The 14392-nt window shown below is 40.8% G+C and overlaps 1 protein-coding gene across 2 annotated transcripts in view; it reads left to right on the top strand.

Annotated features, from left to right (window-relative positions):
- The first annotated feature begins 4590 nt into the window (after positions 1-4590).
- ITGAV (integrin subunit alpha V) overlaps positions 4591-14392 on the top strand; it is an 88670-nt gene continuing 78868 nt past the window's right edge. Inside the window, exon 1 of one of the 2 annotated variants that reach the window (XM_068544817.1) lies at positions 4591-5069. In XM_068544817.1, the coding sequence (XP_068400918.1) occupies positions 4885-5069 (185 nt within the window). In that variant the 5' untranslated portion in view covers positions 4591-4884. The remainder of the gene's footprint in view (positions 5070-14392) is intronic. The other variant, XM_068544816.1, reaches the window with a different exon arrangement.

The raw sequence follows: 14392 nt of genomic DNA, 5'->3' as shown, positions 1-14392 counted from the left end.
TATAGTTTCTTAATCCATTCACTAACTTTCTCTTCACACTTGAGGTTATGTAGTAAGGTCATTATTTTCAATTTTGGCATTCATACATGTACATTCTTAGGATTTTTATACAAAAGTAATCAATATGGTCTTTTCAGTTTGACCTTTAAGTCCCATGATATTAAAGAGAAAAGATGAAAATTTAAAAACCAGATTGTATAAGTGAGATGAATAAACTAAATGCATGTTGGAGAGAAAAGAAATATACAGATGGTGAAATGTTTTAATGTATTAATCAGGCCAGATCTTAATCTTTTGACAATACATATTTTCTTTGGCTTACCAACATACTCAGTCCTGAGTGGAAGAAATCCAAAGAAGTTTCCTGGATAGTAAATATTTCTATTAAGCAATAGTCCATTTAAGTTAAATCCATTAAAAAAAAAAAGAGTTTAGAGAAGAGCTGCATTTTTGTTTTCGAAACTTCGAAAGATTAGTTATCCATGTCTTGTTCTTTAAACAAGGGAATGAAGATATCTCCACATTTTTCCCAGCATTTATCTCAAACTTCTCAAGTTTGTAACTAACTTTTCTTAGTACATGGAAAAAGTGTTCTAAATGCCACAAATAATTGATTTCCTACTGTTACGAAAATATAAATATATTACTTATAGATGAGGATGAGAAACAATTCTCCTCCTTGATATTCATGGATGTGAGCCAATTTCTCCTTAGTGGACATCATTATTCTGCCTAGTGTGGGGGAAGGAGATTTGAATGAGACCAGATGACTTTGTTCCATGGGGGCTCTCAACAACCACCCTAGTTACTCTGGGGAGGTCACTGAGGCCCCAGTTCTCAGGGGTGGGGAGGACCTTGGAGATCATCACCAGGGCCCTTCCTTGACCACAAGGATATGGAGGTCAGAAGATGTGAAGAGATTAGAAGATGGAATATACATACAAAATTGTCTCTTCTCTTTCATATTAACATCACAAAAAATTCACTTACAACTATTTTCTTCATAATAAAACTTTAGTAGATTAAGACGATTTCTAGTCTTTACTACAGTTGTTCAGTTACTCTTTTATAATTTCTTCTTAGACAAACCTTGCCAAGTTAGTGACGAATACAACCAATAATAAAGTTTGATTAAAATATTTTATTGGTAAACATGCTACAGCATGGATTAAGGGTAAAGATAATTTAAGTAAACTTTCAGATCACTTTGAATATATTACTCTTTTATCTTTGTTATTCTTGTATTGTTATATTATGTATCTTTATACTGTAAGAGGCAACTTAGTGCTAATGGGTGTGAGCTTGGAGTCAGACCATCATGCATTCAAAATCTGCCTCTGCCACACTACCTTTGTGACCTTGGAAAAATTATTCAATCTAGTAGAGAATCAGTCTCTTCATCTTTAAATTGGGCATATTAATAGAAACTACCTAACAAATGACTTTATGTATACAGAAAATACTTAGCACAGTTCCCAGTACATAATGAATATACTTAATAAAAATGTCAGTTATTATTGTCTCTGAACAATGGAATTAATTCCATTGCTGTGCTCAGTGTTGAGCTCAGAGGATACAAAAGCGAAAGGCATGGTTCCCGATAGAAGGCTTCCTAGAGGACATGATGATGCCTGATACACATCTTGAAAGAAGAGTAAGAAATAGCCAGGTAGAGGGCATTGTGTAGGTTTGTATGTGGCAGAAGGATGAAGGCTGATTGAGGAGGAGGGCTAATGTTTTCTAGGAAGATAGAGACCTGTGAACAAAGATGGCATTCTGGGGACACTGTAAATAATTAATTTAATATGTAATTGATTTAATATGGCTAAAAGTACTTTGTGAGGTGGGGAGTGGTAAGGGCATGACAGTGAGTAAGATCATGCTGGGGATGTGTCGAATGAGAAATGCAGTGAATCAAAGACAGACACCAAGACAACGCTAACATTGAAGGAGCAGATTAGGAAACAAAGCCCAGAAAGGAGACAAGTTTTCTGCCTGCCTTCTCTTCTCTTCCACACACCTAAGGGCTGGCTGGGGATCTTTTGTGATACAGAGAGGAAAAGGCAGCTCTCTGTAGGGTACATAGAAGTAGAAATATAATGTTGTACCCATGAAACTTATATAATATAATAAACCAATGTTATCTCAATAAAAATAAATATAAAAAAGAAAGGCAGTACTGGGGGTGATGTGGCCAAGTAAATCTCCCTAATAAATAGCTGGGAGAGGAGAGGCAAGCGAGAGTTGGACAAAAAAGCAGTGCAACAAACACTGTAGGGTCTGTTGGGTTTAGTGGATTAAGGGCTCTAGAGAAATGGAGAGTGGAAAAATGGGATTTCAGAAGGGTTTCTGTGGATTATGAACTGAATCCTCCTTGATGTTAGCTGAAAAATAAAAATTTGAAATTCCTCTTAAATTATTTTATGGTAACTGGACTGAGCTCCTTTGATAAGAAAACTGAGGCACATAATGATTGGAGTCATTTGCCTAGGGTCACACAACTAATTGAACTCAGGCATTTGAATTTATAGAAATCAGTAGAATCAAGATTTTAATCATAGGATAAAGCAGTAGGGGGTAAAATTCAAAGTCAAACTTCTTTTACTATTTTATTTTCTCTGTAAAAAAGTGATTATACTTAATGTCAATATATTATATAGTTGTCTTAAATTGGAAAATTGTTTATGTATTTAGTTTAAAGAGTGCCATGGGAATGGGGGAGGGGCATAGGTTTTCATCTGTAGCATAAAATACACTCTTTCCATCTCCTATGCATACAGTACCCAGCACATTGTGGATTCTGAATAAGCACTGGCTGAATTGATATGTACTGTAATAAGCTCCCTCAGTTTGCAAGGTGCTGGATAGATGACTGCTCAAGCCTGACTTCTCTGTTACAAAAATGCCTGCATTTACAACCCTGGGTGCCTTAAGATACTGGCTTATCCTGGTTCACAGTCTCCTCATAGAAATGTGGTCCTCATTCATTCAAGTTTCAGGGGGCACATGCATGTTGCCATGGCTTTGGCTTTTTCCTTTTCCTGGTTTTCTCATTTCTTCCCTCCACTCCTCTTGTCTGTTAGACCTCTGTCCTGGGTCAGATGTTGAGGAGTGAGAGGGCTTACTGGGTCCAGCCAGAGTTTAAACACTCTTCTGCCCTCCCTATCTGGGTGGATTTCCAAGGGGATTGGTTCTCAGGCTTTTAAGGCATAAATGACCCTTTGGGTTTGTGTGTACATACCCGTGGCCTCTCCGTGTACCACAGAACATGGTGAGGAGAAAGGTACATTTGTATTTATGCGTAAGTATTTGTGTAGGATTGCCTGTCTCACATGGTAATTTCCTTTAGGCAAGTGCTGGACCGTATCTTGTAAAACATGCCTGAGGTTTTGCTGCATATCTTTAGTCACATTTAAAAATCAAAACATATGATGCAATTAAGTACTATATATTCAAATTAGAGACTTCAGTTTACATACATGTACCTTCACAGGATTAAACTCAATGTGCATTGTAATTGAGTGTTAATAGTTACATTCGAAATTACTGTTCTAATACTTGTAAGTTTTTAAGATCCAAACAGTGCCATTTATACTCTGTTTTGTTCACCAAATTCTTTAGCACGTGAGACACAATATGGGGAAGTCACTTCTCTGGGCAAAGTTTACTCATCATTTCATCTCCATTCATTCATTCATTCATTCATTCAACATTTTAATGATTGCTTACTATCTGCCTGGCAAGGTGCTAGGACTTGTTAATATAAAGGAAAAGGTCAAGGTTGCTTCCTCACGCTGGCGGGAGCCTGGGCGGCGTGGAAAACACCAGCAGCAAGCAAGCCCCAAGGGACCCCAAGGTGCATATTCCTTCTTCCAACTCTAAAATCATATTTCTACCCAAATGTCCTAAATCAACCAGTTAGTTATCCGAATCATGCGACTTCCCCTAATAAACTAGGAATAAGGTTTTGACTAATCTGATGTGATTTAAAACGATTTCTGCTGATTCTTTGCCTTGCCCATCCTTTCGTGGACGGCTGAAGTTCAGCTTTAATACAACTTGCCTGGAAGAGGCTGTGCTAGCATTCTGAAAGTTTATAATTAAGTTAAGTGTTTGCGTGTGGGCTAGAGTGGGGAGGAAAACGACCATTAATTACAGAGTTTCGGTTGTGAGTGCCTGCCAGGCTTTTAAGTAGCAGAAACACGAGAAACGGATAAAGCTTTCCTCACTTTTAAATAAAAGTCGCACAGCAGTTGCCGGCGGCATTCGGGTGCCCTTGGCGCGCTGCTGGACGCGGGCGGGTTGGGACGCTTGAGCATCTCCCCCACCCCGCCACCTCCCTCCTCCCGGTCCTGGTCTGAGGCCCTAGTCCAGGAGTGCTCCCAGAGGGCTCTGAGGGTCTGGGGCCTCGGTACAGGAGCTCTGTTCTTGGGACAGCAGGCGAGAGTGCGCACGGAAGTGCGCTCGACTTGCCCCAGGCCGAGGCCGACTCTCCTCCCCCACTTCCTCCTGCGCGTTGGCTCAGCCTCCGGGGCGGCTCCTCCTCCTGCTCTGCCTCCTCCCACTGGCCGCGGCAGCACTCCGGCTGGGGGTGCGGCGCCCAGCCCTGCAGTCCCGAGCCCGAGGCGCGGCGCTGAGCGGCCGAGCGAGAGGGAGGCGAGGGGCCGCCCGCGCTGCTGTCCCCGCCCCGCGCGCCCTGCGCCCCACTTCCCGGGCGGCCGCTCAGAAGCTCAGCCCTCCTGCCTCCCCCGGCGCTGTCCGGGACTCGCCGGGAAGCGAGCAGCTGGCAAGTTTCGGCGCGCGCAGGCGGCGGGCCGCGGGCACCGTGCGCTCCGGGCGGGGTGGCCGCGTCTCCGGGCTCGGCGCCCCGCGCGCACTTCGGCGATGGCTTCCCTGCCGCGGCGGCGGCTGCGCCTTCGCCCCCGCCGCCTCCTGCTCCTTCTCCCCGGATTCCTGCTGCCTCTTTGCGGCGCCTTCAATCTAGATGTGGACAGTCCTGCGGAGTACTCTGGCCCCGAGGGAAGTTACTTCGGCTTCGCGGTTGATTTCTTCGTGCCCAGCGCGTCTTCGTAAGTGGCCGCACTTGGAAGGGGAGTCGGCCCCCTCCCCCATCGCGCGCACCCACCCTGCGATTTCCCACAGGGAGAGATCTCTGCAAGAGATTCCGGCGTCTTTCTATCCATTCCCTCTAACCCTCCCTACCCCCACTGGGCGATTTAGGTTCTGGGTGGATGAAATACTTGGGGGAGGTGAACCCGTGCACCTCCCACCACCCAGTTCCCCCTTCTCCTCTCCTCAGAGGGAGCGCTTTGAAGCGGACCTGTGATTGAAATTAGGGAAAAGTAGGAAATCAACAAAGGCTGGTCTGGCTGGACACCGCGCCGCCTCTGCTGGTGTCCGGGATTTGGTCAATTTCATTTCCGAACTTCTTTTTCTCCCGTACCAGTTAGCCTTCCCTGTAGTCTTTTTGTTTTTTGGCTTCACAGACTTAAACACCCGTGTTTTTCGCTCTCCCTAAACAAGCCCTCCCCCATTCTTTACGCCTCTCAGTCTGATTCTGTTTCTCCTCATCTCCTTTTCCAGACATTCTGATGACTAAAATGACCACTCTGTTTAGTAAATTCATTATCAGTGTCTTATCTCTGAGACTGTCAAACCTTTGCACATTTGAGGGTGAACAGATGAATTGGATGTGTCATCTGTTCTTTTTATAGTGATTCATTATTTAGGTCATTGTTCAGAAAGAACAAGCATGTTTGCTGAGTTTTCACTCACTAAAGGTCATTTGAATACTGTAGTATTTAAGAATTCAGTTATGTTTCAAATTGGCAGCGTTTCGCGTTGCACAGGATTTGTCATTATTGGATTAAAAGTTGTCTCTGACCTTACGGAACGCTGACGTCATTCTCACCACCCCACCCCCTTTTTTAGCGTTAGAAATACTGATTTAATATGTTCCCTGGATGTCTTCTGATGTTTAACTCTTGTTTCCAAGAGGGAGAACTGTTCTTAGAGTTCTTTCTAAGCTCGTAGAAATTGTAACAACGTATTTTTGTTTTTAATTTTTTTCTATACTTTAAAGTTTTTTTTGTGGGGAGAGGGAGGATAATTTTAATGGTCAGTACTTTTTAGTACTATTTTTCCTATTCATACATGCCTAATTTGAGGATGATCTAAATATTTTTCCATGACTGTTACAACATTCGGCAGGATATATGCCTTTATAGTGCAGAGGATTTTAGTTGCTTCCAAGGGTGCTCTTTTGGATTTAATTTCTACAGAAATTCTAATAATTTTGAAAATATATATTGTTTTTCGTCAAGAGTTGGTACTTAGAGTAGCCAGAGTTAGCACTTAAATACTTTCAAGTGGATGGAGTGGTTTGCAAATGTGGCTCTTAATTCGGTGGCAACCCTCTGAGTTCTGTAGTGTAAAGATACATGACAAAATGATAAACTTTTAAGTGTTTTTACTATGGAAAATGCAGTAATACTGAACTGTTAGCATGAGATATTTCCTATTTTTGGCTGCGAGGCTGGATGGCTAGTTTGTGATTAGTCATTGTAGTTGTTGAATATACTATGACCTCACAGGTTTGTTTACATGACCTCCCACGTGGGCCTTTAATGGTAAGGTAAAATTGAACTTGGTTTGGTTTCATACAACATTTTGAAACTTTCTTCAGTGACTTTGTACTGATAGACTAGTGAGGTCTAGGTATAGCCTAAGATAAAAAATATAAATCAACTTGTAGATTAAAAAAACCAAAATATATGTAAACAAAGGTTCCTACTTCTGAGCTTTTCAATTTAACAAAGATTAATGCAAACTTATGCTTAATTTTGTAAAAAGGTACTTTTAAAGTTAACAAGCATTGGAATCCAGGGTGCATGTGGATGCCATTTACAATATTACCAGCTGCATTTATTGTTGTTATTTGGTGTGATAATAAACTTCTAAAGGGAAAAAAAATTCACATAATAGAAAAGTGCTAATTAAAGTTTCCTTTCTTCTGAAGGAAGAGTGCCTGTATTAATGAGGATGCAAGGGTAATGAAGTCTCCTGCTGCTTCCGGTTTCTATAGGTGTCTAAATACCTCTGGCAAGCTATAGAACTGTTTTCTGTCTCATTTTTCTTGTTACAGAAAATTGTTATTGAATTATCTCCATATTGTTGTGAAAACTAATGAATCGATGTTAATTAAAAACAAGGAAAAAGGAAGTACTAAGCAAAAATATTAAGGTGACTCCACAATGAGCCTTAGGTTTGAAGTGAAAGGTCACAAAAATTATGATTTGAAAAATATAGAAAACAAACTTATGGTTACCAAAGAGGAAAGGTTGGGGGGGGGGATAAATTAGGATTTGGAGATTAGCAGATACAAACTACTATATATAAAATAAATAAACAACAAGGATTTACTATATAGCACAGGAAACTGTATTCAATATCCTGTAATAAACTATAATGGAAAAGAATATGAAAAAGAACATATATATGTATATGCATATGTATGTATAACTGAATCACTTTGCTGTGCACCAGAAACTAACACAACATTGTAAATTAGCTATACTTAAAAAAGGAAAAAAATTGTGAAAAATAAAACATTAGCACTCCCTGTTATTTTTCCTGTATGAATTAATTTATGGTGACTGTATTGCCAAACTTACGTAAAATTTAAATACTGTATACAGGCCAAGAATTAAAGGCATGTTTTTCTTGTGGAGAATAATTGGAGAAATTAAAAATTACACCCTAGGCTTAGTTATAATAATGATATCTTACATTGCTTGACCTATTTTATAATTTACAAAGCACTTTTACTTGTGATATCTCATTTTACTCTACACCACAGACCACCAGGGGAAGTAGGGAAGCAGATAAATTCACTCTTACAGAACAGGAAACTGAGGCCAGAAGAGTTTGCAGCCTTTAGTTGTTTGAGTGGGATGGTGTGGGGTAAGGGAAAGGATGAGAACAAAACGCAGAGGAAATGAAATTCAAATTCCATTTAATTTTTGTATTCAAATTTTAAAATTTTAAGAAGAAAATGAATAATTTCTTACTTACTCTTAGGATATGTTATACAGTTCTCATTTTACATATATATTTATTTTAAAATAATGCTGTAATGAGCAGCACTGGATTACAAGGCTTGCTTTTTCCCCTGTTAAACACTATAGGAGCCTTATTTACAGTTACTTCATGTCCTGTGACCCCAAAGACAAGGTGTGGGTGAGTGTGCCCTGGTCGCAGAAGGTCCCACAGACCATACAATGGCTCTCAATCCCAACTTCCTATTTGCAACACTTCGAGAGCTTTTAAAACCATACTGCTGCCCTGGCTTCATCTTCTATCTTAAAGTAGAGCTCTAACTTTATATTCAACAGCCTGTGGATCATTTCTTCTTGACTAGCCTGTCTTACCTCAATTTGACAAAAAATGAACTCTTTTTCACCAAGTGATGTCAGTTGTACCTCTGTTTCTATTAATGGTACCATCATTTTCTCTGTCGCCCTGCAAATAATTTCATATTCCTCCCTCTCATTTTCTATTTTTCTTTGTCTCTCCTACTGGACACCCCTAATATTAGTCAGTGATTAGTTACCAGGCAGAAGGTCCTAGAAATTCTTCCTTGTTAATGTTTCTTTTTTTTTTTTTTAATTAATTAATTTATTATTTATTTTTGGCTGCATTGGGGCTTTGTTGCTGGGTGCGGCTTTCTCTAGTTGCAGCGAGCGGGGGCTACTCTTCGTTGCGGTGCGTGGACTTCTCATTGCGGTGGCTTCTCTTGTTGTGGAGCACGAGCTCTAGGCACGCGGGCTTCAGTAGTCGTGGCACGTGGGCTCAGTAGTTGTGGCTCGCGGGCTCTAGAGCGCAGGCTCAGGAGTTGTGGCGCACGGGCTTAGTTGCTCCGCGGCATGTGGGATCTTCCCCGACCAGGGCTCGAACCCGTTTCCCCGGCATTGGAAGGTGGATTCTTAACCACTGTGCCACCAGGGAAGCCCTTGTTAATGTTTCTTGCATCCATCTCTGCTTTCCACTTGTAGTTTGACCAGTCGTTACAAGCGTGGTCTGTGGCACTTAAGTCATCACCCCTCTGCCCATCATTTAGCTCTCAGACCTGCAAAACATCTTACATGTTTCTAATAGTTTTACCTTTCTGAAGCATCTTTTGATTCTGGTATTCTGCTGCTAAAATTTCCTCGAAAATGTTCTCATGTCCAGAGATAAAGTCCAAACTGCTTAAACTGGATGAAGACCCCTTTCAGTCTGTCCCAGTCTGCATCTACTTTTAAAAGCTTATGTCCCGTTTCTCTCGTCACCTTTGTAACCATCTTCACAACCCTTTACAAAATGGCACCAGCTTATTTTAGTGTGGCTCTGGCTATATTGGTTCTTTTTTCTTTCTTTCTTTTTTTAAAAAATTTATTTATTTATTTTTGCCTGCGTTGGGTCTTCATTGCTACACGTGAGCTTTCTCAAGTTGTGGAGAGCGGGGGCTTCTCTTCGGTGTGGTGCATGGGCTTCTCATTGCAGTGGCTTCTCATTGTGGAGCACGGGCTCTAGGCGCATGGGCTTCAGTAGTTGTGGCACGTGGACTCAGTAGTTGTGGCTCGCGGGCTCTAGAGTGCAGGCTCAGTAGTTGTGGCGCACAGGCTTAGTTGCTCCGTGGCATGTGGGTTCTTCCCGGACCAGGGACCAGGGCTCGAACCCATGTCCCTTGCATTGGCAGGTGGATTCTTAACCACTGCACCACCAGGGAAGCCCCTGGTTCTTTTTTCTTATCATAAATAATATATATGCATAGATTCTATCATCATTATATATTTAGAAAGCAAATCCTATGTTGATTTCTCCTGATTAAGGCCCAAGGTTTATAGGATATTATAGAAGAGAAGGGAAAATGTATAGGATTTATGGTTAATGCATCTGTTTTACATCACATAAATGTTGACTGTAGCTTTTTTTTTTAGTGAAAAGTAAATGAGACTGGAATTATAGCTCTTAAGTAACATTCAGTAACACGTTTCTTTCTATATACGTATATGATAATTTTTCAGAAGTTCTTTTTGGTGAAGCCTCACTGGTCAGCCAGAGTCAGCCAAAATATATTAACCATGCTTTATCTTGGAAAAGTCAGTGCTGAAAGCAGCCAAATAACTTAGTTCATTTGGAGAGTTTAAAAAATGTACTTGTCGGGCTTCCCTGGTGGCGCAGTGGTTGAGAGTCTGCCTGCTAATGCAGGGGACACGGGTTCGAGCCCTGGTCTGGGAAGATCCCACGTGCCGCGGAGCAACTGGGCCCGTGAGCCACAATTACTGAGCCTGCGCGTCTGGAGCCTGTGCTCCGCAACAAGAGAGGCCTCGATAGTGAGTGACCCGCGCACCGCAATGAAGAGTGGCCCCCGCTTGCCACAACTAGAGAAAGCCCTCGCACAGAAACGAAGACCCAACACAGCCATAAATAAAAATTAAAAAAAAAAAAAAATGTACTTGTCATTGTTTGGCTGGTTGTCTCTCCTTGGTAGTCAAGGTCATGTTCCCTGAAGCAGCTGCCCTTAAAGTACACTTTGGATTGAAAGTGTGTCCGAAGGGCATCCTCCTGGTTGGCTTCTCGAATCCTCTTGTCTCTCCCATCCTCTTCCCCTTCCTCCCCCTCTCCCTTACTACCTCCCCTTTCTTCTCTCCTTCCCCCTCCCTTGCCCTTCTGCCTCTCCTCCCGCCATCATTCTGTCCCTCCCTCTCTCCCTTCTCCCCCACTTTCCCTCCCTCCCTCTTTCTTCTTCTCTTACCCCCCTTCCCCCAAACACACATTTCTACTCTTTATTTTTCAGAATTTCTTGGCATGATATTAATGGCCTGCTCATATATATGTAAACCTTAATTTTAAAGTCATTTAATGAAAATGATTCAAGTCATTTAAAAAGAATGGTGAGGATGGGGATCCTGATATTCTTGGGCAAACTTTTTGGAAGGGAGATGGATTCTGTCAGGAGGAAGTTGCAAGCATATGAAACTAAGTTGCTCAGCTTCAGATTTTTGCTGCTTACCAGAGAAATCTCTGTCAGCCTCAGCTAACTCTGTGTATCTTCCCCAGCTCTCCACCATTGTCAGGAAATGTTGCAAGCCAACTATTACCTATCCTTTTTTTTTTTTTTTTTCTCTTGAGAGCTTGCATTTGGGTTAATTAATGGCCCTTGAAAACAGATATTAACTTTTATTCCTACTTTATTAGGGAGTATTTTATTGTTGTTTTTAGTTCTGCTGTCATCTTTTATTTTTATGATGCGTTCACATTTTCTAAGTTTACTTTTATCTATACTATCCACATTCAGAAATTTTCTTTTTAAAGTAATTATAGTGGGCATTGTTATTTCCATTCGATAGAACAGGAAACTGAGGCTCAGAGATTTAAAGTGACTTTCTCAATTGATTTATATGGTGACTGGAGCCTTTAGTCCCAAACTGCCCATTAGACAATGCTGCTTATATTGCGAAATGTTTTCTGGTCTGTCACTTCTTTTACTTTAATTAAGCTGTTGTAGACATTCATTAGACATTCCTAGATGAACTTCAAGTCGTAATGATTTAGTATTTTTGTAAGGCGTTTCATTAACAGGCTGTTTTTTTGTTATTGTGGCAGAAAGACACAAGACATAAAATTCACCTTCCCAACACATTAACAGGCTTTTGTTTTCTGTAACATGTGTTGCTTTTGTAGTCCTTAATTTTCTCATATAGCATCTTTTACCATTCTGTACTCTTTAATCTCTACAAATACTTAATTTTTCTCTCCACACTTCCCTCTTAGGACTTAGCATTTGTCTAAGGCAGTCTTACTGTCTTTATCTCTCCATTTTTCTCTTTTAAAGCTTTCTATAACACTCTTAAAAGGAACTTAAATATCATGTTGACACTTTGCACAAAGAACTTTATTTTTCAGCTTTTTCCCCTCATTAACCTAGCACTTAGAAATTGAGAATGCTCACACATTCCTTTTATATTATTCTACCATTTCTGTGGCATTTCACCAATGTGCAAGACTGCACATGAAGGTATGCTTAGGAAAACTTGATGAACACCCATATTAGTACATCTAATTACCATCATTTCATGCCTATAACGTGCAAATGGTCTGATGCAAAGCAGCAGCCTTGTTCCTGATCCTGTCCAAGGAACTCGAGCTCTGTGCTGCCAATAATGAGTGCAGTTTCCATTCAGAACTCTCCTACGACGCCCTTTTTTCTGTCTTTGCTGAAGTCCATGTCCCCTAATAACTTTCCAGCCCTCTCTGTCTTTAGTGCCAAGTAAAGAAAGTATCTGAAATCCAAAATTAAGAAGAGAAATGTTACAGAAAGCAATTATTTTAAGGATAATTTAAATAATCGGATGTTTATTAGAGGATGATTTCTGCATTCTACAGGAGTTGGTGATAGTGGAGATGGCTTTTTATGTATGGCTGTTTTGATTGAGACTTAAAACTATCAAATTTACTTGCTACTCAATTGTCAATTTAAAAAGCTTTTCTTGAGTGCTTGTTATGTGGCAGCACAAAGATGACTGAGGGTCCCTTCCATTCAAGGAAGCAGTTTATCATAAGGTAGGAAGAAGTGCTTTGACAAAAAATTATTAAAGATTCTGTAGCGTGCTATGTGAGGACAGTCCAGAAATGAGTTTGCTTGTAGGTTTCTAGGCAAATTCTGAGAATCAGCTCCTCTGTCCTGATCTCCTGGAACTGGCCATTATCCACAATATGAAAATCATACACATACCTGTGCTCGTATTACCCTTATTAGGGCTATTGCAAGAATGAGCCTATGCCTCTTCAGGTGTAGACCTGAAAAGTATACTTATCTGAAATATTTTTTTTTGCCTATCATGTACTAAAAAATCATTTAATTCAGATGAGGAGGGGCAGTTTTGTGATTTTTGTGGCCAAATTTTTGGCCTGTTGAAAAAGGTAAATTTCATATATATATGTGTGTGTGTGTGTGTGTGCGTGTGTATAATTTAGCTGTTAACCAGCTCTGCTGTAGAAAAGGAGGGCATAATGATACTTAGCTGCTCTCTTATTCATGGGGGCTGAGGGCTATCTTACTCAGCTTTATTTTTTTTCTTGCTGAATGAAAACTAAGTTGGCTATGAGGAGAAAGGCCAGCATTGGTGTTTTACTGATGCCAACTATGACTGCATAAAGCTTTATTAAACAGGGTGTGGTTTGGTTGGGAGTTTTGTCTTTATTTTGAGTATGGAGTTTTAAGATAAGTGTACGAAAACAGGGTTCCAGCATTTCATGCAGCCATCTTTCAACTGGTCTAAATATGATTTAGCAGATACATCCAGAAGAAATGAAATTGATAAATAAAAGTTAAAACGAAAGCATTCCATATTTAAGATGTAGGTTTGTTCATAACTTCACAAAAAAGTGAAAAGCAATTATGAGTATTTTCTTTGCTAGAAGAATGTAAGTGGCTTAGTGTTTAACAAGGAAATGAAATGATAATGGTGATAGCATTTATGGAGGGCCTTCTGTGTCTATCTGTATCCTGTTTTCTTCTCCTGTATTTCAGTTAGCTTCTTCTCAGCCTCTTTTACTCTGTCCTCTTTCTCTGACTCTTAAATGTTGTTGCTTCCTCTCTTTCCTCCTCTTCTCTCTGAAGCCTCTCCCTGTGTGAACCCATCCGTTCCAAGGTGACATTCTCAACACGTTATCTCTAAGGGCAGAACTCTCCTCAGAGCAACAGACCACCAATTAGGTGTCTCACAGGTATTTCAAGCTAACATGTTGGGAACCGAACTCTTGGTTTTCCTGTAAATACTTAGTCTGCCTTCTGCTTCCCTACTCTCTGGGCTTTTCTAGCACAGTAAGTGGTTCTCCCATCCCTGCACTCCAGAAAGAAACCTAGGTGACGTGCTTTAATCTAATCTTCCCTTTCTACCACATTCAAGCCTCCAGCTGTTCCTGTTCATTCTACTCCAGATATTTCCCAAATCTGCCCATCCATCTCTTTCTGCATCTGTCCTGCCAACCTAGTTTACCGTCACCTCCTTCCTCAGGAGCTGAAAGTCTCTGGCTTTTCTTGTTCCATTTTTGCCCCCCTCCCCCTTAATACTTTCCCCATAAGGCACCACATTTCATCTTCTTTATTAGATTATGTCATTCTCTTGCTTTAAAAAACATTCAGAAGCTTCACATGGACCTTATGATAAAATCCAAAAGTTTTACCTGGCTAAAGGACCTTGTGTGATTTAGCTCTTGCCAAACTCCGCAGTTTTATCTTGTGCCATTCCCAGCTTGCTCTCCTTTAGCCACACCTCTTTCCTTGTAACTCTTGGAGACTAAGCCCTTTCCTGCCTTGAGTCTTTGTACCTCTGCCTGGGGCCCT

Source organism: Eschrichtius robustus, chromosome 5 (assembly GCF_028021215.1).
Source record: "Eschrichtius robustus isolate mEscRob2 chromosome 5, mEscRob2.pri, whole genome shotgun sequence".
Classification (NCBI taxonomy): domain Eukaryota; kingdom Metazoa; phylum Chordata; class Mammalia; order Artiodactyla; family Eschrichtiidae; genus Eschrichtius; species Eschrichtius robustus.
Note: the sequence above shows the minus strand (reverse complement) of the source record. Positions and strands in the feature narration are given on the sequence as shown.